General features: G+C 49.5%; 1 protein-coding gene across 1 annotated transcript in view; it reads left to right on the top strand.

Annotated features, from left to right (window-relative positions):
- Positions 1-8,076: 8,076 nt before the first annotated feature.
- Positions 8,077-26,916, top strand: part of Med26 (mediator complex subunit 26) — a 45,476-nt gene continuing 26,636 nt past the window's right edge. Inside the window, exon 1 of the mRNA XM_036166936.1 lies at positions 8,077-8,495. Coding sequence (XP_036022829.1) covers positions 8,424-8,495 — 72 coding nt within the window. The 5' untranslated portion in view covers positions 8,077-8,423. The remainder of the gene's footprint in view (positions 8,496-26,916) is intronic.

Raw genomic sequence — 26,916 nt, 5'->3', positions numbered from 1 at the left:
GGACTTTCACAGGGTTGAGACAGTTACAGACTATGGGGACTAAATACATTTTGTATTATGTTATGGCTACAAGCCTTTGGGGGCCAGGGAGTGGAATGTGTGGTTTAAAAGAAAATGGCCCCATAGGCTCAAAGGGAGTGGTACTGTTAGGAGGTGTGGCCTTACTGGAGTGGGTGTGGCTTTGTTGAAGGAAGTGCGTCACTAGAGGGTGGGCTCTGAGGTCTCAGAAGCTCACACCAGGCCCACCTTACCATACCAGCTCACTTCTCTCCTGCTGCCTGCAGATCCAGATGTAGAACTCTCAGCTCCCTCTCCAACGCCATGTCTGCCTGTGCGCCTCCATGCTTCCCACCACGAAGATAATGGACTTAAACCCCTGAACTGTAAGCCAGCCCAATTAAAAGTTTTCCTTTATAAGAGCTGCTGTGATCAGAGTGTCTCTTCACAGCAATAGAAACCCTAAGACAGTCCCTATATACTTGTAGCCTTATCATGATGCAAAATGCATTCAATCCAACTTCAAAAACCTTTATTGTCTTTTCTCAGTTTCAACACTGCTTAAAAGTCCAAAGACTCGAGCTGGAGAGATGGCTCAGTGGTTAAGAGCACCAACTGCTTCCAAAGGTCCTGAGTTCAGTTCCCAGCAACCACATGGTGGCTCACAACCACCTGTAATGAGATCTGGTGCCCTCTCTGGCCTGCAGGGACACATGCAGGCGGATACTGTATACATAATAAATATTAAAAAAAATTTTAAAAAAGTCCAAAGACTCTTCTGAGACTGAAGAAATCTCTTAACTTTAAACCCCTGCAAAGTCGAAAGAAGTTGCATACTTCGTACATACAGTGGTACAGAATACATATTACCATTCCAAGGAGGAATGGGGGCATAGTGGAAAATCCTGGACCAAAGACCAAAGCCACCAGAGCAAACTGCAGCTCCACATCTAGTGTCAGAGGGCTGAGATGATGCTGTGCCTCCGGCCTTGCTGCCTTCAACACACTGCTCTCTCAAGCTGGTTCCACTTTCTGTGTGCAGCTCTGCTTGGCAGACATCCCATAAATCTGGCATCTCCAATACATTGGGGTTTCCAATGCAACCTAGGCTTCACTTTCACAGCTTCACACAATGGCCTCTTAAGGCCTTCAAGCAGGAACTCCCCTGCCACATGCTACCTTTGGTGAAAGGAAGCTTAACTGGGTGGGGTCTTGCTCTGAGGGCATCATCCCTTTGTTCCAGGGCAGAGCAGGCCTCTTCTTACAGCACTGATTTCAGCAATTTCAGCCTTTCAGTACATGTCTTCAGTATAATACTAAGCCTCCTTTGGTTTTGGTTTTGGTTTTGGTTTTGGTGTTTCAAAACAAGGTTTTTCTGTGTAACATGCCTGGCTGTCCTGGAACTTGCTCTGTAGACTAGGCTGGTCTTGAACTCATAGAGATCCGCCTGCCTCTGCCTCCTGAGTGCTGAGATTAAGTGTGTGAGCCACAAACACCAAACTATCAATTTACAAGTTACTTTTCTGTTGCTATCTATGATAAAACACCAAGGGGTTTCTTTGGCTCCAGCGCCTACTTCCTCCCCAAGGCCATACCCCTAAACCTTCCCAAATATCTCCAAATGGGGCCCAGCTGTTTAACTCCTGAGTCTGTGGGGGCTTTTCTCCTTCAAACCACCACAGTGGCTCCAGCTTGTGGCAGTCCTCCAGCCTCAGGCTCGGGTGCTGGGACTCCTGGTGTGTACTGCCACACACTTGGCTGCTTTTTGGGGGCGGAGGGGCCGAGGATGGAACCCAGGGCCTTGTGCTTGCTAGGCAAGCGCTCTACCACTGAGCTAAATCCCCAATCCATGGCTGCTTTTTGTTTTGTTTTGTTTTTCGAGACAGGGTTTCCCTGTGTAGCTTTGCACCTTTCCTGGAACTCACTCTGTAGACCAGGCTGGCCTCGAACTCACAGAGATCCGCCTGCCTCTGCCTCCTGAGTGCTGGGATTAAAGGCGTGCTTTTTGTTGACTCTTTGGGTCCGGTGTTTTGAGGCATGGTCTCATGACCCAGGCTGACCTGCAGTGAGAATTAAACTCCTTTAAGCAGAGACCTGCTCGATACACTCCCAGAATGGCTGTAAGAGTTTCTCGAGTGCAAGGGTATCTTGGCAGTTGTGAGCTAAGGAATACTGCAAAGTCACAGTAGGCAACAAACCTCACACAAGAGATTTATTGGGGAGAGACACAAAATGGTAGCCACTTCTGACCATGAAGAGAGACAGCAGAGGCCTGGGGGTGGGGGGTGGGCTTTTATAGGGTTTTTGGAGCATGCACTGTGAACTAGTGGGAAAGTGCCATGAGGCCATAATTGGCAATTAATGCTGAGTCACAGGGTCTGGAATTTCCAAGTCTAAGGAGCTCCAGGTCAAGCTAGGGGCAAAATATTCTTTGCTTGGCCTTTTCCCTACATTCCTCCCTTTTTTATTAGCATTGATAAATAATCAGGGGTCGGGAGAGAGGGCAACATTATTAAGCTACTTTGTATGGGGTCATCAAAGTCCATGGGGTAATCTTGATCTTCGCCATTAGGACATAATCGGGTCGTAGGCCTCTTGTCCCACATTTAGGGACTGATAATCTTGTAATAAGAACTGATTAGAGGTCTGGTTAAAAAAATTGGGGGTGGGTGGGTGGGTTGGGGATTTAGCTCAGTAGTAGAGTGCTTGCCTAGCAAGCACAAAGTCCTGGGTTTGATCCTCAGGTCCAAAAAAAAAAAAAAAAAAAAAATATTAGGGGGCCTGGAGGTGGCTCAGCAGTTAAGGGCACTGGCTGCTCTTCCAGAGGACCTGGGTTCAATTCCCCATGGGCAGCTTCACACAATGGCCTCTGCAGGCCTCAATGCAGGGACACCCCTGACACCTGCCTGGCCTCAGTGACTTTCCTTAGTCATGGAGGGAGATTCCATAACTTCTTTCTTCTATCCTTGTCTCTAACGCCAGAACCACATGGCCAAATCTGCCAAGTTCTGCTGCTTGCTGAGGCTGGAACATGGCCCGGTCATTCAATTACATCTTCACCAGCTTTCTGTTTTCCAGTTTCCTTCACTGCCTAAACTTGGCTATCCTGGAACTCTCTGTAGACCAGGCTGGCCTCACAGAGATCCGTCTGTCTCTGCTAGGATTAAAGGCATGTGCCACCATGGCCCAGCTCAACTGCTTTTCTAATCCAGTCCCTAAATTCACATTCCTTCAAACAGAAGCCTGGTCAGGCCTGTCACAACAATATCCCACTCCTGCTACCAACTTCTTAGGGTTTCTTTTTCTTTTCTTTTCTTTTTTTGGAGACAAGTTTACTCCATGTAGTTTTGGTGCCTGTCCTGGATTTAACTCTGTAGACCAGGTTGGCCTCGGACTCACAGAGATCCGCCTGGCTCTGCCTCCTGAGTGCTGGGATTAAAGGCGTTTGCCACCACTGCCTGGCTTCCTTAGGTTTTCTATTGCTGTGAAGAGACACAATGACCACAGCAACTCTTATAAAAGGGAAATTAAAAAAATATTTTATATATATATATATATATATATATATATATATATATATATATATAGTGTTCTGCCTGCAGGCCAGAAGAGGGCGCCAGATCTCATTATGGATGGTTGTGAGCCACCATGTGGTTGGTGGGAATTGAACTCAGCACCTCTGGAAGAACAGCTAGTGCTCCTAACCACTGAGCCACCTCTTCAGCCCTAAAAGGAAAACTTTCAATTGGAGCTGGCTTACAGTTCAAAGGTTTAGTTCATTATCATTATGGTAGGGAGCATGGTGGCATGTAGGCAGACGTGGTGCTGGAGAGGTATCTAAGAGTTATACATTTGCATCTGTAGTCAGCAGGAAGAAGTGACCCACTAGGCATGGTTTGAGTTTCTGAGATCTAGTCTAATAGCCTACCCCATGGGGACACATTTCCTCCAGAAGGCCACATTTCCTGATAGTGCCACTCACTGTGAGCCTATTGGGCCCACACCACCACAGAGGTCAAGGAGTAGAATGTGGTGGTCTGAATTAGACTGGCCCCCTACCTAGGTGCAGATGTTTTAACACTTGGTCCCCAGTTCCTAGTGCTGTTTGGGTAGGCTTAGAATGTGTGCTCTTGCTGGAAGAAATATGTCACTGTGCTGGGCACTTCTGTAGGCCACACTGTAGCTGAGGATGACCTGGCTGATAGTTCACTACATCCCTAGGCTGTCCTGTTTCAACATTCTGGTATTACATCTGGCTTGCTTCTGACTCCTGCTGACAATGCCGTCAGGGACTACCTCTTGTGTTGTGTGTACACACTTGTTTGCTCCAGTTGCTTCCTTTGCAAAAATTCCTGGAATTTTCTACACACCAGGTCAGGGTGTCTATAACACTGAAAGTTGAAATGCCACCCTTTCAGATATGTCCCAGCTGCCCTCTGCTTCAGAAGTTATGGATTCTTTGAAGAAATCCTTGGCTTTTGAAACAGGGTCTCACCACATAGACTCACCAGGCTTCCTAACTTGCTGTCCTCCGCTCAGTGCTGGCACAGCAGGTGTGTTCACAGCCCTGAGGGTCAACCAGCCTGCCTCAGAGTTTAGCTTCAAATGTGGATACCAAAGAGCAAGTGTGTGCATTCTGAATTTGGATATAGATAAGCACTGAATTACTTTACATGTCTGTGAACTCCAGAGTTCATCAAAACTTTAATCACTTCACTTAAAATTTTTTCCTTGGCTGGGTGGCGGTGGCACACATCTTTAACCCAAAACTCGGAGGCAGAGCTAGGAGGATCTCTGTGAGTTTGAGGCCAGCCTGGTTTACAGAGTGTTCCAGGACAGCCAAGGCTACACAGAGAAACCCTGTCTTTAAAAAATAAAATTAAATTAAAATTTTTTTTTTTTTTTTTGCCTAAATGTATGTCTGTGTACCACATGCATTCCTGGTGCCCTCATGGTCAGGTGACTTCAGATCTCTTGAAACTGGAGTAACAAGCTGTTGTGAGCCACCATACACATGCTGGGAATAGAACCTGGGTCCTCGTGAAGTACAGCCTGAGTCATCTCTCAAGCCATGCCAACACCCCCTTCCCCTTTGGAGACAGTTTATGTATTCATAGCCCAGGTGGGCCTCAAATTCAACACACAGCCAAGTTTGTATCTGAATCCTGATCCTCTCGTGTCCATTTTCTAACCAATGGGGCGATAGCAGTAGGCTACTAGGCCCAGCTAATGTCACTTTTAAACAGGACTACACTCCGAGTCTCATACAACTGGAGGATTACATATCCCTACCTAGGCTGGGCTTCAGCAGAGTCTGTCCCAGAAAAGCAAAGACAGGGCAGGCTAGATGGCTCATTAGGTACAGTTGTCCCCTCTACATGTGTGCAGTGACACACATGTAACACATAAACACTGTTTTTTACATACACACACACACACACACACACACACACACACACACACACACAAACCAACCAAAATTAAATGAGATAAAGTTGCATGTACAGGACTTCCACAATATTTGAGTTTATTTTAAAATCAGAAAATGGGAGTCAGAGGCAGGCACAGCTCTGAGTTCCAGGATAGCCAGAGCTACACAGAGAAACAGCCTCAGAAAAACAAACAAACAAACAAACAAACAAATAAAATCAGAGAAAGGCCTGGAGAGATGGCTCAGCAGTTAAGGACCAGAGTCCAATTCCCATTACTCAAATGATGGCCCTCTTCTGGTTGCCTCAAGCACCTGAATATATACGGTGTGAGCCACACAGGCACAAATAAAAATTAACCTTTAGGAAAATAAGTAAAAGAGAAGAGCCCAGTATTGTGGTGGTGCATGCCTGTAATTCCAGTGCTCTGGGAGTGGAGGCAGCATGAAGAGTCCAAGACCAAGGTTCAATTCCCAGCACCCCCACAACTGCTCACAACTGCCTACAATTGTAGTTCCTGGTGTCTGGCACCTCTTCTGGCCTGTGGACACCAGGCATGCACATGGGCACACTGGAGGAAAACCATTACTATCAAATGAAAAGCATTTATTTATAGACAGGGTCTTTCTACATATCCCTATCTGTCCTGGAACTCACTAAGTAGACTAGGCTGGACTGAGGTCCTCCTGCCTCCTCGAGTGCTAGGATTAAAGGCATACACCACCATGCCAGGCCAAAAAAAAAAAGAAAGAAAAAAAAATCTAAAAAGTAAATTAAAAAAAAAAGAAAAGAAAAAAGGTCCAAGACCAGGCTAGGCTACAAATGGTCTCAAAAACCTGGGGAGAAGTCTAATTGAATGCTTTCCAATATTTTTCCTAACTTGACTCATGTAAACCAACTGCCTGTTCATCTATAATACTTGTTTTGAACAAAGACATACTATACCACTGAATGAACAATTAAGAATGCAGGTCTGCAGGGCAAGGTGGTGCACTCCCAGCTCTGGGGAGGCAGATTCAGCTGTATCTCTTCCAGTTCCAGGCTAGCCACAACTGTACAGTGAGATGCAGGTCAGCAGGGCTGCACAGTGAGACCCTGTGTAAGGGGGAGAAAAAACCAAAACCAACTACTACTACTACTAAAGACAGCAGGCTGGCAAGTCTGCAGTCCTGCACTATGGAGGGAGGCACTGCCAGGAACAAAACATTTGAGACCAGCTCAGGCTTCACAAAAACCCTGTAGGACTGGGTGTCTGAGGAATATGTTTATTTTGCTTATCTGGTGAGATAAAAATGTATCTTCAAAATGGGCTGCTTTCCAACTTGGACCATGAGCTCCAAACACGTGCCAGGGAGAGTGTATGTGAGAAGTATGTGTTCATTCTACTAATGTAATGCAATCTTCTGCCGGGTGCAGAACCAAGCAACAGCCTAAATAAAGCTTTTATTTTTTGTGGGGAGAGGGGAGGACAGGGCCTTACTATGTAGTCTTGGCTGGTCTAGAACTCACTGTGTAGACCAGGTTGGCCTCGAACTCGAGAGATCCTCCTGCCTCCCGAGCGCTAGGGTTAAAAGCTTGGCTTTCTCCCCTCCCCCACCGGATACTCCCTAGAAGTATATATATAGCAAATCCAAAATTAACAGGTGTCGCCCAGCTCTCAGGAGCACATGCAGTTTCCATTACATGTTTGCCTTCCGTTTTCAGCCTGGGTCTTTAAGGTAACGACACAAAAGGGAAGTTATTTCTCTCGGGGCCACTGCAGTATAGCGCGCTCAGTCGGGGCCCGCCCTCCCACCCCATCATCCTAGGAGAGACAGGGGACCCGGAGCCCTTACACTTGACATCCTCCGTTTCTTGGCGTGACCTACAACTCCAGGTGACCTTGGCCCTTCCTTTCCTCCTCGGTGAGGCAGGCGTTCCTGTTTTCCGGCACCTCACATGCAAAGCGAACGCGAAGAGGAGGACGCGGGGCTTCTTAATCCTGCCACTTGGGGCCGGCCGCCCGAGGCCGGCGACAAAAGCAGCGTGTCCTCCTGAGTTCGCGCCCGCCACGGGTGCAGAGCGAGGTGCCGCGTCGCGCAGGCCCTGCAGACTGGCGCCCTCTGCGGAGGCGGCGGCTTCCAGACGTGCCCTTAGGTCCCCTCTGCGCGCGGGTCACATGGGGACACGCGCTGCCCTGCAGACCCGCGCCTCGGGCTTCTGCAGCGGCGGCGGCGGCGGCGGCTGCGCACGGCTCCTCCGAGTCCTCGCGGCGCGGGTCTCCACGTAGACAACCGCTTAGCGGTTCCTACGGCCGCTCCGATGCCCTCGTTTCCGAACGCGGGAGGCCCCCACCCGGAGTAGGGTCTTCCCCTTTCGGCAGTCCAGGCGCAGCTCGGAAGGAGAGTCCGAGTTCCAGGACTCTGCGGGTGCGCTTCCGTCAGGAAGCCCCGCCCTCTGGCCCGGGGTAGGCGTGGCCTTTAGGCGGCGTCCGTTGCCCCGCCCAACTGCCTCCCAACGGCTCTCTAGGTCGGACCGTGGGGCGGGGCGGGAGCGAGCCGCTAAGCGCGCATGCCCGCGCGTGCGCAGAAGTAATGGGCGTGGTTCAGGAGCCAGCCCCTCCCAAATCCAGCGTCTCCGCCCGCCCCCATCTCCCAACCTCCTCAGCGTGGCGCCGACGCTGCGTGCGGCGCGGGTTACCCAGAGTGCTCAGCGCGGGGGCAGCTCACTGGAGTTTGGTTCTCGAGGCGGCGGCGGTGTTGGCGGCGGCTCCTCCGTCGGCTCCTCCTCCTCCTTCCTCGGCGGCGGCGGCGGCGGCGGCGGCGGCCCGGGGCCCGAGCTCCGGTCCCCTCCGCTTCCCTCCGTCTTCCGCCATCTCCCCGAGCGCCCCGACCTCCTCCGGCGCCGCGGGGAACATGCGGCTCCGTTCCCGGAGGCTGGCGAGTGACTGACCCGCGTCCCCCCGCCTCAGCCCGCCCGCCCGCCGGCCCGGCCGCTCCCCCCCGCTTCGCCCAGGCAATGACAGCGGCTCCGGCGTCTCCGCAGCAGATGAGGGACCGGCTGCTGCAGGCCATCGACTCCCAGAGCAACGTAAGTGACTGCCTCGAGATGGGGGACCGAGGCCGCATGTGCCGGGACCCTCCCCCTCCGACGCGCCCCCGGTCAGGGGGCCTCTCCCGGCGGTGCCCTGCCCGCCACAGCCGCTGCCATCTCGGCCTCTCGTTCTCCCGAGTCCGGGGACCGCAGGCAAGGCAGGCAGCTCGGCTGCTCAGGGTACCTGAGGCCGAGGCTTCACGCGGCCTGGACTGAGGGGCCGCTGGGGCTGAGATCAGAATTGGTTCTCCCCGGTTGCCTCGGCCTGGCCGCCCCTGGTGCTCCCCACCGTGCCCCCCTGCCTCTCCTCGACCCCGGGGCTTGAGACTCCCCGGGGAGGGCCTCCCTGCGGGGGGCAAGGTGGGAAGCAACTAGTGCCCCCTCGATGACTCGGGGAGCCAGCGTCTCTGGAGTCTCGGCTTCTCGCTCTTCCTTCTCTTCGCTTTTCCGTTTTCTGGCTGAAATCGCCTTCTTGGACTCGGAGAGAACCATAGGCCCGCCCTGTCCCCATTCTTGCTGCTTGGGATCCCTGGAGAGCCTTCCCTCTTTTCTGAGACTGGACATACCTCTGTTAAACCCCTCCTGGGGTCGCTACCTGGGAAGGACGACCCTGCAAAGGATGGAATCCTTCCTGTCACCTTTCTTGGCCCAAATGCCCCATTGCGCGTCTGACTAGAATCCAGAGCCTGGGGTTTTGGTACTGAATTACTGCCCATCACAGTCGATTGTTCTCTCATTCCTACCTTCCGGTCCTCTTTCCATCGCTCTTGGCTCACCTGAGGCACTCAACCTGGTGCTTTGGTCTCTAGGCTGTCAAGAGTTAACTGTAAGGGGTCACTTCATGTCTCATTTCTCTCTGCTAAGGATCCTGTGAGCAGAGGGACACCCTTTTCTTCCCGTGTGAGCATAGGCTAATTTCATCTGTTCTTGTGTTGTTTCTAAAGGTTTGTTGGCAATGTGTGTGTGTATGGGGGTGGGGTGGGGTGGTTGGTCCTTGTTCCTGGGAGGAGCAGGGCCATGGAAAGATGCACAGGCATCCAGGTATGAAGTGTTTGCTGGGAGACCAGGAAGTGGCCTTTGAGATCACTTTTTAATATGCTCGAGATGGAAGAAAAAAAAAATCATCTTGGGCTTGGCCAGGTAACTGAGGTTTGATCAGGGAGTTGTTTATTTTTTTGGCTTGTTACTCTTAGCAATATGCTGTATTCTGGTGTGTTCAGAAGACTTCACATTGGTTTGTTCAGTCTTGGTAGAAACGGAGATGTCCTGATCTCTATGAATTTTTGTCTTCCTGACAGGCCCCATTAAGATCACCTTGATACTGATTTAGCAAATATTTTAGACATTTTTTGGGGTTAAGTAGGGACAGGCTAGATAAAATCTTCTAAAGTCTTTTTAAGTTTTTTCTTTTTTTTTTGCCATTTACTGCTATTACTGCAATTACATGATTGGGATGTTAAAAGATAAAAGCAAGTGATATGAAAATGTAGCCTTGGTAGCTTTTGCATCTTTTCTGAAGCTACAATGTGCACAGTGTAATTTTTTTTTCCCCCTGAGACAGGGTTTCTCTGTGTAGCCTTGGCTGTCCTGGAACTCATTTTGTAGAGCAGGCTGGCCTCGAACTCAGAGATATGCTTGCCTCTGCCTCCCAAGTCCTGCACCACCCAAAGATGTGCACCACCACTGTCCAGCTTCCACAGTGTAATTCTTAAATCCTGTGTATTCACTCCTTTGCTAAGAAATTATCAGGGATCCTGACAGCTGCCTGTGAGTGTAGGGATCAGCAAGTGCTTTGACACTCAGTCATGATGCTGTAGATCAGATGGGCCAGGACCTTGTTGATCCAAGTGCTAGGTAAGGCTTTGACTAAAGGGTTCTTTTGGGGGTAAAAGAAGGAAGGTAGAGGGCCTAAATTTTAGTTTTTCTCTTTTGGCACGGAGGTGGGTGTGGGTGCTTAAAACAATCTCTGGAACCCACTGTGTATGTAGACCAGGCTGGCTTCACAGTAGATCTGCCTACCTCTGCTTCCTGAGTGTTGAGATTAAAGGCATGTGCCACTATGCCTGGCCCCCAAACTTAGTTTCTTGAGTCTTCCCTTAGGCATAAGTGTCACTGTACTCATTGGCCTTTGAGTTAGTTACTTGGAGTGGAGTGTATATCTCAAAGGGCTGTAGTGATGTGACCTCATTGTGGTGGTTGGAGTTGAGAACTTGTCTCTGAGTGAGGAGGGAAGTTTTTTTCCTAAATGCAATGTGTCAGTGACCATCCATGAGCACTGCTATGTGTATGTGACAGGTGCTGGCTTTGCAGGACCTCTTTGTAGAACTCAGCCTGGAGGACTGTCCTTGATCTCTTCCTGAGGCATCGAAGGGTATCCAGTCATTTGCACTTTCTCTGGATTGCTCAGGGCCCAGGTAAGAGCTGTGTGCTGGCACAGGGCTCTCTGCTCTGCTCTGCCCAGTTAGGAGCTCCACCACTTGGTGACTGACACATATTTAAGATGTTCATGGAAAAAAATACAAAATGGGGACAGAGTTGAAGAGCTTACACTAAAATTAACCCTCTTCAGAGAGAAGTGACAGAGATCGGTGTCATTTAATGCTTACCTTTATGAGTGTGCAGTTGTGGCTAACAAATTTAGCTGTTGCTTAGAAAGTTAGTGCCAGGCAGCTGACCTACTGTTCACAGCCTTTGAAGTTGGGAACAACATCTGACTGACCAGCTCCTTGACCAAGGAGGTCTCCAGAGGAAAACCATTTCTGCTCTGTGCTTCAGGAAACCCCTCTCTCCCTTCCAAAAGACCGCTAACAGACTTCCAGAACTGTGGAAGCTTCAGTTACCTCAGTGTGTTAGCTTGGTGTTGACAGTCTCTAAAGTATGCTGTACATCTGCTTGTAATTTTGTAAATAACAGCGAAAGGTATGACTTACACTGTCACAGAAATCATAGTGAGTCCCCCTTTGGCCAGGGACAGGATTCTTTGTCCTGTGATGCCCTCCCTGTTTGAGGAAAGCCGTGTCTTCCTGAGCTATTGAGTCCTCATGGATGTTCCATGTCTGCCTCCTTTCCTAGAGAAGAGTCCTAATCCCTTTCTCCGTGCTGGTTCAACTCTTGAACCCGTAACTCGAGCCCCCATTTTCTTAAGAAGCCCTGGGACTGCTCTATGTCCTGAAGGCCAGCCGTGGAATGGCCTAACTGGAGCCTTGGTGACTGAGAAAATCACAGGTGGCTTGAGATGTGTCTGTGGGGAATGTGGGTGTGACCTTTTAGCTAATAGATTTCACTTTTCAAGACAATGGAAAGACAGTACAGCCTCATGGAAAGCTAATTGGTGATCCAGCATGGGGCTTGCCAAAGCAGGTCTATGGTCCTGGGTGCAAAGCAGCGGGAGGCCAGAGAAGGCTTGTAAAGCAGGACTTGATCCAGCCATTGCTAGGCTATGGAGCAGGATCCCAGCGGCCGCTGTCTTCCTCTCACTCCTGAGGAAGCAGGCACCATGGCCATCACTTGGAGTCATTTGCCTCTGCCAGCCTGAGAGTTTCTTGCAGCAGAATGACTGGTGGGCAGTCTTGGAAGAGCTCCTTCCAGACCTAGGTTCAAATCTGAAAGGGCTGCAGTGGCTTACATGAGTTGTTCTGCAAGGCCTTCAGTGCTTGCTTCAGGAATCCATGCAAGATGGGTTGTGTGAACTTTTCCAGCTGTTTAAGGAGATAATGTACACCCCTAGTTAGTTTGTATGGCACCCCAGCAGTGTGTTCTGTTCTTCCCAACAGGCCCATAAAGGGAGGTGGGATGAAGCCAGTTGCTTTTTTGACAGCATAGTGCTAGTGGTGTCTGCTGTGGTCAGGAGAGGACAAGATGCTTTGTTTCTTACCGACTTCTTGCAAGGTGACTGGCTCAGAGTTAGGGACTTACCCAGGGTTAAGTGATCGTGCTTTTGACACTGAGTAGTATTGTATTTGGTTGAGAAATGGAGACCTGACTTTGGATCAGGCATGAAGCAGGATGAGCTGGTGTGAAGAACTGGGAGGCAGTGTGCCTTGCATTAAGGCCCTGACTCAGAGCACCCTTTGCAGTTAGCTCCTGTCATTGTCAAAGTATTAGCCTGGTGGAAGGGTGTCCTGAGCCGATACTTTTACTGGCCTGCCAGTCCCGTGATTGGAGCTGGGAGAGAGGAACCTGTTAGCATCACAGGGGCTCTTTCCCAGTGCCAACAGGCATGGAACTTTGCCTTGTCTGTGCTCCAGCTTTGCTTTCTGCTTCAAGGTGACAGCTCTTGACACTAACTTAAAATGCCAGTGATCTTGCTGGAAAGAGGATACAGGAGCTGAGTGTGTCCGTTCTGCCTGGTCCTGTACAGTGGCATCCCTCTTGTGACTAGATTCAGGAGAAGAGCAATGTGGCAGTTCTAACTTTGGGAAACAAGGTAACAAGTGTCACTTTGGAATTGTGTTTTGTTTGACATTTTGTCTGTCTGAAGACTGTCCTCAGAGAGTTTTTAGATGGTCCCCAAAGCTGGAGGTCCTAAAGGCCTAGAGAACTGTCCTAACACTAGCTTGGAGGAAGGGACTTTTGTCCTGGACACAGATCTAAAGTATTGAATTGTCCCTTCATTTAGGATGTGGCAGAAGACAGACACCTCAGGGTGCCAGGATCAGGCTTTGGTGAAGGGGCATCTACTCCAGCAGTCCTTAGCACCACTAGATCCCAAACTGGCTCCAGCTTCACCGCTGGGGATCTGTCTACTTCTCCTAACAGACTTCTGAAGCTGGGGGCTGCTCCTTTTCATTCCTGGGAGTGAGCTGCCCTCCTTCAGGCTGCCTGACCCCATAGTTGCTGGTTGTGAGACTAGGCGGCTGAGTTTGGGCAGCAGGCAGCAAGCAGACAGTGTGTTTCTGGGTGGCCTTACTTGGTCTGCACTCCTTTCATTCTCAGGACACGTGTTCCCTAGTTTAGGGTCCTGTGAAATGGGATGCCTTTCCTGAGGGAGTGTGCCTGGACCCTGGCAAACTGGTGTGCTGTGTGTGCCTGTCTGGCCATAGGGCTGCACCTCTTGAACCCAAGTGGAACAGTTTCCCTGCGTCTTTATTTGCAAGTGGGATTCTTTTTGTTTTGTTTTGTTTGTTTTGTTAAGTATGCTTGTGTACATGCTTGTGTGTGCCTGATGGGGAGAATTGCAAGTTATGGTACATCTGTGAAGGTCAGAGGACAATTTTGTGGAGTCAGTTTTCTCCCTCTATGTTTATGTGGGTTCCAGAGGTTGAACTCTGGTTGCTAGGCTTGTGTCACCTTGCCTCTACTTGTTGAGCCACCTTGCTAGACAAAGGTAGGATTCTTTTTAAAAAAAAATGTGTGTATGCCACATGTGTGCAGGTTCCTGGGGAGCCAGAAGAGGGCATCATGTCTCTGGGAGTGGTTGTGAGTATCTTGATGTGGGTGCTGGTCCTCTTGGGTCCTCTCTTCACTGCTGAGCCATCTCCCCAGCCTCCAGAAGATTTTTTTTTTTTTTTTTTTGAGACAGAGTCCCTCTGCCTCCTGAGTGCTGGGATTAAAGGCATGCACTAACGTTACCCAACTTGACATTTTAAAATTAATATAAAAAATGAAAAAAAAAAGATTGACTTAATTTATGTGGATGAGTGTTTTACCTGCATATGTGTATGTGCACTATAAATGTGCTTATGGAGGTTTGTAAGTCACCATGTGGGTGCTGGGAACTAAACCCAGGTCCTGTGTAAGGACAGCAAGAGCTCTTAACCTCTGAACCATCTCTTTAGCCCAAGATAGAATTCTTTTTGTTTTTGTTTTTCAAGACAGGGTTTCTCTGTGTATCCCTGGCTGTCCTGGAACTCTCTCTGTAGACCAGGCTGGCCTTGAACTCAGAGATCTACCTGCCTCTGCCTCCTGAAGGCCACCATTGCTCTGCTCAAGATAGAATTCTTGAGAGCGTGAAATGACTCTATGAGATACTGTCATCTGAAAGTTTAGAATTAAATGCTTTACAGCAGGTGCTGGTGGTTAGCTCTTGGTTTGTCTCTGGTATGAGGGGAACAGACTTGGAAGGAGTAGTCCAGTTGCTCAGTCACTGAGCAGTTTGTCCTGTGAACTCCAGGATAGGGCTGTGTACATTTCAAGCTGTCTGAGAGAACTTCTGGAGGTCTTGGATGTGGGCTGAGAATTTCATTTTCTTTTTCTTTTTTACTTGGTAGTTTGCTCTTCTGCTTTGGGCTAGCCTGGAACTCTTGCCTAAACCTTCCAGGCAGCTGGTACTATATAGGTGAGCACCTTATCTGAAGTGATGTGGTACTGTGAGTGTAGACCAAGGGTGGAAGACAGGAATCCTGGGAGAAAGCCCTGCTTGCCCTTAGGGCTGTCTTGAATGGTCAGCAGGTTATGAAGTCCAGGGCCACCAGGACCCTTGGGCTGTGTAGTGGCCATCTAGTTCCTCAAGCTTCTGTGGTTCTCTATGGATTGTTGAAGGGAGGGTCACACTTCAGATGAGGTGATGTGATGTCCCCTCTAGGGATGCAGGCCTGCCAGGGGAGCTTCAGCACTTTTCTGGATCCATCCATTGGGGATGGGAAGCCTGGGGAGCCCAGGGACCATCAGCATAGAAGGTTCTGCAGGCTTTGGTGATGTATGCCTTTAATCTCACCCAGCATTTGGGAGGCAGAGGCAGGAGGATCTCTGAGTTCCAGACCAGCCTTGTCTATATGGTGAATTCCAGGCCAGCCAGGGCTATACACAAATGTTGTCTCAAAATAAATAAATAAATTTTTAAAAAGGTTCCCCTGAGCTCAGAGGTAGGCATGGTGTCTTCTGTTGGCAGCAGCAGTTGTAACGGCCAGTGTTGCTGGATGAGCACACTGGCTTCCGGGCACACAGGAGAACATTGCTTGCTCTAACCCTGAAGACCGGCGCTTGTCTGGAGCTAAGGGCCAGGAGAGACTAAGCAAACTGGGTTTCTAACTAGTAGTGCTGGGTGACCCTGAAGCATGCATGGAATCAGTACTGCCCAGCCTGTCTTCCTGCAGAGCTGAGCTCTAGCTCAGAGCCTCCACTATAGTGGTTTGAAGTGTTTTGTTTGTATTATTTATTCACTTCCTGGTTCCTGCAACTTTCACCTTTTTACTTTAAAAAAAAAGATTGATTTGTATTTATGTGTCTGAGTGATGTCTATGCCATGTTGGTGCAGGTGCCTGAGGAGGCCAGAAGAGGGCATCCTGTCCCCTAGAGCTGGAGCTACTGGAGGTGTGAGCTGTGCTGAAGCTACTAGGGTCCTGGGAATTGCCAGGGGTCTCCACAGCACACCCCTTTCACTTACTTTAAACTCCGGCCTCCAAATGGTTTTGAATGCAAAAACCCATTTGTACTTTAGCTTCTCGATCATCTGTCCTCTTTGGTGTGCTTTGTGTAGCTGATTTCTTGTTGTTTAAAGTTCTCAAATTCGGATGTGGCTCTGAAGTGACAAGAAAGCTGCTCTCACCTGAATTTGACACCTGGGAATCAACTTTTGTATTCCTTCTGGTGGGGAGACCCATTTATCCCCATAGCTCCCTCTCTTTTGGAAATCATTCCTTTTGAAATACACATTTCTTCCTGTGTAACATTCATTGTTTAAAACCACTAAGCTCACAGCCCCGGGTCCCCCCCCCCCTTTTTTTTTTTATAATTTAGAGGCAAAGTCTTACTGTGTAGCTCTTGATGTTGTGGAACTCATTATGTAGACCAGGCTGGCCTCTGCATCCATAGTGCTGGGACTGAAGGCATGCACAGCTATGATGGGTTGCAGTGTGTGTGTGTGTGTGTGTGTGTGTGTGTGTGTGTGTGTGTTGAGATTTTTTTGGAGCTGGAGTTACAGGTAGTTGTGAGTCATCTAACATGGGTGCTGATCCCTAACTCAGAAGCACTGGAAGATCAGCAAGTGTTCCTTAACCACTGAGCCATCTTTCCATTCTCCTCTGGTGGTTGTGTTTTGGCTAGCCTTGAATGTCTGAGCTCAAGGGATCCTCCTCAGACTTCCAACTGCCTGTAACTAGTGGCCTGCCCCACACCCACCTTTGATTAAGGGTCTTGTTTTCTGCCTTCTCTATGTGCTTACAAGCTCCTCTCCGTGCCTGCTGGGTTGTCTGGGAAAAGGGCTGTTTGGAACTGTCTCAGCTCTCATCTGAGCAGGTGGATGTCAGGTGCTTCACGTGCATTCAAAGCACATGCATGGAAGTCTTGTGAGACAGATGTCTGCTGTGGGAACTGAGGCTTGGCGGCCACATGGCTAGATGGAATCAGGCTGATGTTGGAGCTTAGTCCTCCTGCTGCTTACTTGCTCTGTTACCTGTGAAAGGGCAGTGGGCACACAGAATGCCTCTCTGCTTACTTGTCCTGTTACCTGTGAAAGGGCAGTGGGCACACAGAATGCCTCTCTGCCTCCTGTTCGTGTCTCAGCCTTTTTTGTTTGTTTGTTTGTTTTGATTTTTTGAGAGAGGGTTTCTCTGTGTAACAGTCTTGGCTGTCCTGGAACTCATTTTGTAAATCAGGCTAGCCTTGAACTCACAGAGATCTGCCTGCCTGAGTGCTGGGATTAAATGTGGGCGCCACCCCCCAAGCGTCCCCCCCCCCCTTTTTTTTTTTGAGAAAGGTCTTGGCTGGTCAGAAACTTGCTATGTAGGCCTCAACACTGGCATCAAACTCATAGAGATCTTCTTGCCCCTGCCTCCTGAGTGCTAAGATTAAAGGCATGTGCCATCATGCCTAGCTTCAGGTTCCAATTTTTAGGCCAGGCCACAGTCACCTCTGAGATAAGCTGAGAGGAGAGTCAAACATACCGAGTGTCCCTTACCTAAAATGCTTGGGCATAGAAGTGCTTCATACTTGGAGTCTTTTGGATTTTACTGTGTTCCCATAGACTTCCTTCAGTGTGACTTCTGAGTAGCGTCACTACTGGGGGAAGGTAGAAAGGAGGGAGGGCTAATTGCAGAGACCCTTGGCCCCTCTGCCTTGTGTAGTGTCTTGACTCTGGTCAGGAGCTCTCTTGAGTGGTTGGTGAGTTGTTGAGAGAGGACTGTGGATAGTGATGGTGGCTCCACTGACATCTTTTCTTGTGGTCAGCCACTACACTCTTGTGAGTCTTGTGTAAGGGGCAAGGTGGTAGCTACTCTAACCTGAGCTGGGTGGACCCAATAATTGGGGTGTGTGTGACAACAAAGCAAGCCTAAGGGATGGTGTGTGTGTGTGTGTGTGTGTGTGTATGGCCTGTCCTGTTTTGTTTTGCTTGCTTGCTTGCTTTATTCTTTTCAAGACAATGTTTTTCTGTATAGCCCTAGCTGTCCTGGAACTCACTCTGTAGACCAGACTGGCCTTGAACTCAGAGATCACCTACCTCTGTCTCCTGAATGCTGGGATTAAAGGCATGTACCATTACACCTGGCATTTTCTTTTTAATTAAAAAATTTTATTGGGTGTAGAGGGACCAGGTATGCCATGACACTTGTGTGGCGGTCAGAGGACAACTTGATAGAGTTGGTTCTCCTATCTTTATGTAGGTTTGGGGAAGAGGGCAAAAAAACTCAGGTTGTCAGGCTTGCATGGGACAGGCAGCAAGCACCTCTACTGGCTAAGCCACCTCCCCTGGCTTCTCTGTTTTCAGGGCTAGCCATTGTGGAATCCACTTAGGGTGAATACTGCCTGGTCTAACCTGCAGTGTCTGCTGTAGGGCCTGCTGTTAGATGGGAAGGTAATCTTTGGCTCGCCAGTCTTCACCATTTCGAAACTCTAGTGTTCATTTTGCTGGCTGGTGGCTGAACACCCATCCTTACATCCTGGCTAACTCAGCTGTGCAGCCTGCTGCTTTACCTTTGGGGGCTCCCTCAACAGAGCACTTGCTTTATTCCAATGTCTGATGTGAAAGCATCATCAATTAGCTGGGCCCTCGGCAGGGTCTGGAAAGCTGCCTCTAGAGGGCCAGTGAGACCAGCTGAGATGGAAAGTCCAGAGTTAAGGAGTTAAGCAAGAAGAGAGGCCTACGTGCTGCCTGTTAGGGTTTACTGGAAGCTCTGAATTTGCCTGTGATCACCCCCAGGTGCCAAGCTGTTAGCTTGGTGCAGGTGTGATGGGTTGCCACTTTGGCCCTCACTGTGGATGAGTGTCCCTTGGTGCTGAAAATCATTTCCCCTGGTACTTGAGGAACTGCAGAGCTCAGACCTATTGTCCACACAAGGGCCCCAGGCCAGAGCCCCACACCCTGTGTGGATGGAGGGGCCCGGGCCCTAGGCTTGGGAGCAGGAGGTCTGGTTTGGTCTGATTGCTCTGCCTGTTTCATCCCCCTGGTTAACATGGGAAACTGGAAACTGGTATCTGTGCTTCCAGGCTGCTGCTTCCCTTAGGTTGACCAGACAACAGGCTCAAGGGATGTTTGTTGTGTGGCCGCTCTGGGCAACATGAGAGCTGGTGACTCTCTGCTCTTGCTAGGTGCTGGCAGTTTGGGGGTAGCTGGTACCAAGGACGTTTGTGAATAGGTGCTGCTGTCACAGGTTTTAAAGGGGCTCAGTTCCCACTCTGACAACTGGTGGCTGCCTAGGAAGAACTTGGAGCTGGCTTCCCAGGAACGGGATGTTGAGTATCCCCTGTCCACGCTCTTGTTCTGCCAGGTCACGTTTTTCCCTCCTCCCAAAGCTGAATCATTACTGTAGTTTGGGGTTAAAGTTGAGGTGGGAGAAGGGGAGGGAACCACATTTTATGTTGCTCTCAGTGTCATCGTGTGTGTGTGTGTGTGTGTGTGTGTGTGTGTGTGTGTGTGTGTGTTGGCAAAAACAGGCAGCTCCTCCTGGACCAGACCAAGTAATTGTATGGAGTCACTGTCTTGTCTCCAATTTCGGGAGGGAAGGGGCTGTAAGAAATGGCCAATCCCCACAGGAAGTTTCCAGAAGAAGCAGGGTCTACTGAGCAGATAGAAACAGTAGGTGCCCCAGGAGAGTCCTGAGGGTGGAGACTGCAGGACCAACAGGTTGGCCGCTCTGGACTGGGCTGGGATTAGGAGACCACCCCATGGTGCATTTGACTGATTGTGCTTGTATGGGTTGCTGCTGTGGAAGGTTGGAGCTCACATTGCACTAGTCCTTCCAGGAACTAGGGACATGGCCTGGCCCCAATCTCAGATGTGGTTTCTATCCCACCAGATAGGGAATGTAAAGTGGCATTGTCTGCTTTGTAGAATGAGCCATCCTGGGCGGGCTCCAGAGTACCTGCTGTGTTTGTCACTCCAAAATGCCTTCCTGGGTTGCTGCATTGTCTTTGTACCCATTGTGATGCAGCCTCACAGTGAGCCTTGGCCTTTGCCTTCTTACTATGTTGGTTCCCTTTTTGTGTGCATCTCCTTCTGGGGTACCCACTGTCCCCTCTCATCATTTTGGCTTTACCAGCACCATTTGAGCCTTCATGTGGCTTCAAAGCTCTCCTCTTGTGTTGTTGGGCCTTGTCTGTCCAGCGCCCTTCCTGGACACCCCATGTCCAGACAGCCCAGTCTTAAGTAGATGCCCCTTCCCCTCGGCCCTGGGTGTGCTGAGCTGTGTTCTTTGGCGTTGTGGTCTACCATTGTAGGCCACCTGAAAGGATCCTGGGCTCCCCTATTCCAGGAGGGGAATCTTGGGGTTTCTAGAATAGTCAGTTGTATGGCCCTGTGTCTCCTCTTGGTTAGTCTCAGAGCCAGTTACTACAAACCAGGATTGGGGTGTTTGCCTGGTGGAACCCACTGCTTACTACCAAGGACCCACAGTTCCTCAGGTGGTGTATGATGAAGACAGTCTATTTCTCTTGTAACCTGGTATCACTGTTTGCCTTCCACCTTGGGAAAGCTTAGGTTTGCAACCTTTTCTTAGGAGGATGTAGATGCCACTGACTCCGGAGGCTGTTGAGAGTGGGGATGCAGTGTCTTGGGTGCTAACATGCTAATAACACACAGCTGGCCATCTAGCTCCACTGCCATCCAGTCCAGCACCTCCGTCTGGCCGGTTGTAGGGCGCTATCTTCCTGGCCAGTGATTATCTCGGGGAAGCACTGCGATCCACTGGACCCTGTGTAAGTTGTAGCACTGTGTTGGTGGAGTTGGCGTTGATGTAGGTGGAAGAGGCGTGAGATGCTTGTTGCTGGCTCAGGCCTGCTGAGTGAGCTGACTGTTCCCCCTTGGAGTTGGCTTTTCTGTCCCTCAAACAATGAGAGTCGGGACACAGTTGTGTGGGTGCTTTGTGTCTCAGGCTCTGACTCAGACCTCGGCTGGCGGATCAGCTCCTGAGCACAGTAGAGCCTAAGCTGGGAGGAATGGCTTAGGTTTGGGTGGGAATTAAGGTTTCATGAGGCCTGGGCATAGTATGCACTTGACAGTATGGGGGTTGGGGTGGCAGGATTTGGCAGGCTCTTTTGGAGGACCCACCACCTTGGTTTCTCCTGCAGTTCATCTGACCTGTGTGTGTTACCCACTCTCGCTGAGTGTTGAGGTTGTGCACGCTGTTGGGCAGTTTAACCCTTTGGGCCTGCATGAGTATACATACTCTTGGTCATCTTGGTTGGCTTTCTAGTGACCTTGGAGTGAGAGTGTCTTAATGTTTCCAAGCTTGGGTACCTATGGTAATATGGGCTAGTGTCACCCTGTGTGATCTGAGGTGTGATGGTGGTAGCAGTGCTTGGCTTCTGTTCAGTCATCCTGTTCAAAGGGATGTACTGTTTCCCTGTCCCATGAGGAAGGGGGTTAGGGGCTTGTTTCCAGAGGTCAGGCAGCTGGAAGAGGCCAAGGCAGACCCTGACTCTATCTGTGCCAGTACACTTGCAGGATGGACTTCTGTTCCCAAGTCCCCCGCATACTTCCTGTAACTCTTCTTGTTTTTAGACAGGGAGGGCTTCAGTATGTAGACCATGCTGGCCTGGAGGTGTTGTTACTCCTGTCAGCCTCTTGAGTGCTAGGTAGGGAGTGAGGGGTGCTAGAAGACACCACACTCTCTGCTCCTTGCTAAGAAGCTTTTTTTTTTTTTTCTTCCAGAGCTGAGGACTGAACCCAGGGCCTTGTGCTTGCTAGGCAAGCGCTCTACCACTGAGCTAAATCCCCAACCCCACTTTTTTTTTTTTTTAAAGATTTATTTATTTATTATGTATACAGAAGAGGGTGCCAGATCTCATTACAGATGGTCGTGAGCCACCATCTGGGAATTGAACTCAGGACCTTTGGAAGAGCAGTCGGTGCTCTTAACCTCTGAGCCATCTCTCCAGCACCACTAAGAAGCTTCTTAAGGGACACGAGAAATGGCCACGAGAAATGGCCACGAGAGCATTGTCAGTTCCCACTGTGTGCTCATTTGTGCTAGGCTGGCCACCTTACAGATAAAACAATAGGCCTGCTGAGGCTCTGCAGCTGACCACTCTGCATGGTGGGGCTGGGAGCCTGTGATCATCAGGAGGCACAGCTGCCCACACAGAAAGGTACCCAGGACACCAGTGACCCTGCTGCATAGATACTTTTTTTGGCCTTGAGCACTTAGGCTTCTGTGGTGCAGAGGGTATGCTGTCCCCTTTAGCCAAATGTGGTTTCTGTGGTGTCACAGGAGCTCCTGAGTGGCTCACCTCCAGTCTTGTGGGGTCTTGTGATGAGATTCTTAGTGTTCAAGTATGTGTTGATGGTGGTGGTGCTTAATGAAATCCTCTGAGGCTCTCCCTGTATCCTACCCTGATAAAAAGGAAGATGGATGGGAAGAAATAACATTCAATGTACAAGAAATAGGTGGTTCAACCTGGGTTGGATCTCTCCAACTCTATCTTAGAGTTGTGCCCTTTGGACAGATCACATCAGATGTGTGTGCATCACCACAAGTCTATGTGAGAGAAAGGTCAGGCCTGTCCTGTCAGTAGTTCCCAGGTAGGAGCTGAACCAGCAGAGCCTCTTCCCTGTCTTCCAGGAACAGGATCATTCCCCAGGAAGAGAGTGTAGGCAGCTGGCTAGTTTCCACAGGTGCTGTGCTTGCTTGCTCAGACAGTCTTTAGAAGTGATAATGATACCCAGTTCTACACACTGGAGAGACTGTCCAAGGAGAAGGGAAGACACTTTAAGAAGGAAGGGATCGCCATCTTTATTTTGTTTTCACACAGAGTAATCCAGGCTGGCCTGAATCCCATGGTCCTCCTGCCTCAGCCTCCTCCTGCTTGGATGGTAGGCATGTGCCACTGCACCAGATAAGGTACATTTCTTTGGAAGATTGGCACATTCAGGTTGCAGATCTGACTGGGATACTCCCATTCCCTGTGTGCTGCAGCGGCAGACGTGATCAAGATAGAAATGTGGAATGGGGAGTTTCCTGTGTGGAGAAGGTATTCAAAGTTAACAGTTGAAGAGACCATGAGCAGAGAAATGTTGGCATCATTGATACTCAGAAAGCCTACCTACTCCTACATGGGAAGAATGGTGGTGGTGGCAGGCCAAGGCTGGACTGGCCATGCTGTTTAACATTTCCCAGGCACCCTGCCTGCAGCCCAGAGCCACTGCCACCCTTTTGGAAACGTATGTGGCAAGAGCCATAGCCATGCTCTGGTCCTTTGACCCCATATTGGCTTCCATATGGGTGGCGGCGGTGGCAGTGGCAGCAGCAAATGCCTTTAATTCCAGCACTCAGGAGGCAGAGGCAGGCAGATCTTTGAGTTCGAGGCCAGCCAGGGCTACACAGATAAACCGTGTGTGTGTGTGTGTGTGTGTGTGTGTGTGTGTGTGTGTGTGTGTGTGTGTGTGTGTTGGGGGGGCGTTCCATAAGATAGGGCTGTAGGCAAGCATTTAAAGCATTTTCTTAATTAGTGATTGATGGGGGAGAGCCCAGGCCATTGTGGTTCTGGGTTCTGTAAGAAGAAAGCAGCTGAGCAAGCCAGTAAGCAGCACTCCTCCATGGCCTCTGCGTCAGCTCCTGCCTCCAGGTTCCTGCCCTGTGTGAGTCCCTGTTCTGACTTCCTTCAGTGACGGACTACAGTGAAAGTGTAAAACAAGTAAACCCTTTCCTCCTCTACTTGCTTTTGGTCATAGTGTTCATCACAGCAATAGAAACCCTAACTAGAACATGGTCTCTCTGTGCAGACCAGGCTGGCCTCAAACTCACAGAGACCTGCCTGCCTCTGCCTCCCAAGTGCTGGGATTAAAGGCGTGCACCATTCATCCTTACTGATTTGGTGTTTTGTTTTAAAGAAGATTGTTTCATAAAGAGTACTTTTTGTGTATTAAGGAGTGGCTTTGATGATGCTGTAGAGAATATTATTCAAACTAGAATAAGAACTTAGAAGCTTCTTTTTAGTTAATGTTGGAAACTTTGCTGGGAGCAGAGTGTGGTAGTGCACATCTTTTTTTTCTTTTTCTTTTTTTTTTAAGATTTATTTATTTATTATGTATATAGAAGAGGGTGCCGGATCTCATTACAGATGGTCATGAGCCACCATGTGGGTGCTGGGAATTGAACTCAGGACTTCTGGTAGAGCAGTCGGTGCTCTTAACCTGAGCCATCTCTCCAGCCTACGACAGTGCACATCTTAATCCCAGAAGTGGGCAGAATCTGAGTTCCAGGCCAGTATGGTCTATGTAGTGAGACCCTGTCTCCAAAAAAAAAAAAAAAAAAAGTTACAGGAGTTGGCATATCTAGATCTAGATCCTTCTGTCTTCATTTGTATGAATGTGAATTATAATCATGCAAATGGATTTTAATTTCATTCAGACTTATATCAAGTATTTCAAAACAATCATTCATTCATGCAATGTGGTATCAGTGTAGCAGTGGTGAGTTCTTCAGAGAAACCCACTGGACAAAGTGAGTCACACCTATACCTGGTCATCCCCTGTTGGTTCCAGAACCGTGGGTACCAAGTACATGGGTACTGAAGTTTCTTACATAAAATGTCTAGTCTGTACATAATTACAAGTACCCACATTGATTTATTTACATTTGTATTTGGAGTTTTGAAACAGGCTGGCCTTGAACTCCTGACACTTCTGCCTTAGCCTCCCAAGTGCTATGGTGACTGGTATGTGGCACTGTGGCCAGCCACATATGTTCTGAATCATCTCAGAGTAGTTTTTACCTATTACATGCTGAACAATGTGTGTGTGGTTACTGTACTGTATAGTGATATTTTATTTGTATTGAAATGTGATTTTATTTGTATGTCAATAAAGTTGCCTTGAGGTCAGAGCAAGCCAGAGCAGAAGCTGGGCGGTAGTAGTGGTGCACGCCTTTAATCCCAGCACTTGGGAGGCAGAGCTAGGTAGATCTCTGTGTGTTCAAGGACACAGCCAGCATGGCAGACACACGCCTTTAATCTCAATACCAACCATAGAAGACCTGGAGGTCTGTACAAACAGGCAGTGACAAGGAGGTTATGTGGCTGGGTTTACAACCAATGAGAAAGCAGAACAGAAAGTCTATAAAAAAGATAGGACACACAGTAGTAGGTCTCTTGCGGAGAGGAAGGACAGCAGAAGCAGTGAAGGGTAAGGTTTTCCCGCTCTTGCTCTGACCTCGTGGTTTTTAACTCTGTAATTGGTTCTGTGTTGTTATTTAACAAGACAGTTACATCTACAGTACTGTGTTGTTGAGGAACTGGCAAGGTGCCTACCTGATGACCTGACTTCTCCCTAGACACACACAGTGCAAGAGAGAACTGATGTCTACAAGTTGTCCTCTGACTGCGATACATGCATACATAGTGTACATACACATACATGTGAAAGAAAAAAAACCCAACTTCATTCACAGTGTCAGGGCTCTTGCAGTCTCCAGAGCTCATAGGTACAGTCCTGTCAGCGTATCTTCTGGTGTCCTGCATTCCCACCAGTGGCTGGCTTCCTGAGCCTGGGAAGAGCTGCCTGCTCCACACCATTTGCTCCAAATGTATGCATGAGGATCTACAGAAACCAGGATGGGATAAATAAAGTCAACAGGAAATAGTGTGTAGAATTTTTTTAATGTATTTTTTATGTGCATTGGTGTTTTGCCTGCATGTGTGCCTGTGTGAAGGTGTCGGATCCCCTGGAACTGGAGTTATATAGACGGTTGTGAGTTACCATGTGGGTGCTGGGAATTGAACCTGGGTCCTCTGGAAGAGCAGCTAGTACTCTTAACTTCTGAGCCATCTCTCCAGCCTCGAGTTTTATTTTGTTTAAGTCTGTAGAAGTTAATTCTTGATAACTGATTCCCAAGGTTCTTGAGAGCAGCTCTAGCACCTAGCTTGGATGGGACAGGACTCCAGGGTGCCGAAGAGCACAAGGTTTGGTGTGTACAGGTGGAGAACTGGCTGCCCTGGTGCCATTGACTCTCTAGCTGGGTTGCAGGCTGCAGGACAGTGTCTGCTCTTGCAGCTGGCTTCTGGAATGTTTCTCTCCTTTCTCCTTAACCACATTTACTGCAGACTGAGCTGGTGGTGGTTGTGTTTGGTCTGGAGCTTGACTGGGGTTCTAGGGCTGTAGGGCTTAGGTGGCCTGCTCTCCTGGCTTGTCAGCATAGCTCTTGGTGCATCCGCACTGTGAACCCTTCGAGGAAGGGGCAGGACAAGCAGCACTGTGTACCTGCTTACTCCCCAACAGGAGTGGTGTGTTCTTTTTGTCGTCGTTAGCCTCGAGCACTCCAGTCTGCCCACCTGTCAGCACTGTGCCAGGGTATAACTCAGATGGCTTTCCCCCATGTTGGAGAGCAGATGCCCCCCCCCCCCCCCAAGCCAGCAGCTTATCTCCTGGCCGCTCCACCCAGGTGGCTGACCTCACCACTGGGCAACTCAGAATGAACTGGGCCTTGGAATGCCAAGTGTTCCCCTACTCTCTGAGAGAGGAAACCATCCTCACTGCATCTTCAGGCTGCTTTGTGCCAACAGCATGGGTTTCTTTTTCTGGTTAGTCAAGTGCCTAGAGTCATAGGAGCCTTTTCTTCTGGCAACCATGTTCCTCCTGACCATGCCCATCTGGAGGTAGCCCAGACCAGCGGCTCTGGGTGGTGTACTTGACTGGCTTGCATTTGTAGTGAACGATGTAGAGGCAGAGTTGGCCTGTGGGATGACATAGGCTTCATTCAGCTTGTTGTGCTAAGAAAGAAACGTGGTCAAGTACTTGATGATCACAGGGCTGCCATTGCTGCTACTGCTCTCTTCTGAGGGTCTTCATCTGGAGGATGAACCTTTTGCCCTTCCTCCAGCACTCATGGGTCTGCTCTGTGCCCATCGCCTTCCATACTCAGCATCCTGTATCTGCTCTTCTCCCCATTTGCCTGTATGTGCAGTCTGCTATTCGTGCTAGCCTACCTGGATATGTCTGTGAGGAGCTGGGGTTGCATCTAGGCTCTTCTGTGTGCCTCCAGTCATGATGGTTGGGTGGAGAGGCTCCACGATGGAGCACTTGCCTAACTGGTGCAAGGCCCTGATTCCA

The sequence above is a fragment of the Onychomys torridus genome, chromosome 17 (genome assembly GCF_903995425.1).
Source record: "Onychomys torridus chromosome 17, mOncTor1.1, whole genome shotgun sequence".
Classification (NCBI taxonomy): domain Eukaryota; kingdom Metazoa; phylum Chordata; class Mammalia; order Rodentia; family Cricetidae; genus Onychomys; species Onychomys torridus.
Note: the sequence above shows the minus strand (reverse complement) of the source record. Positions and strands in the feature narration are given on the sequence as shown.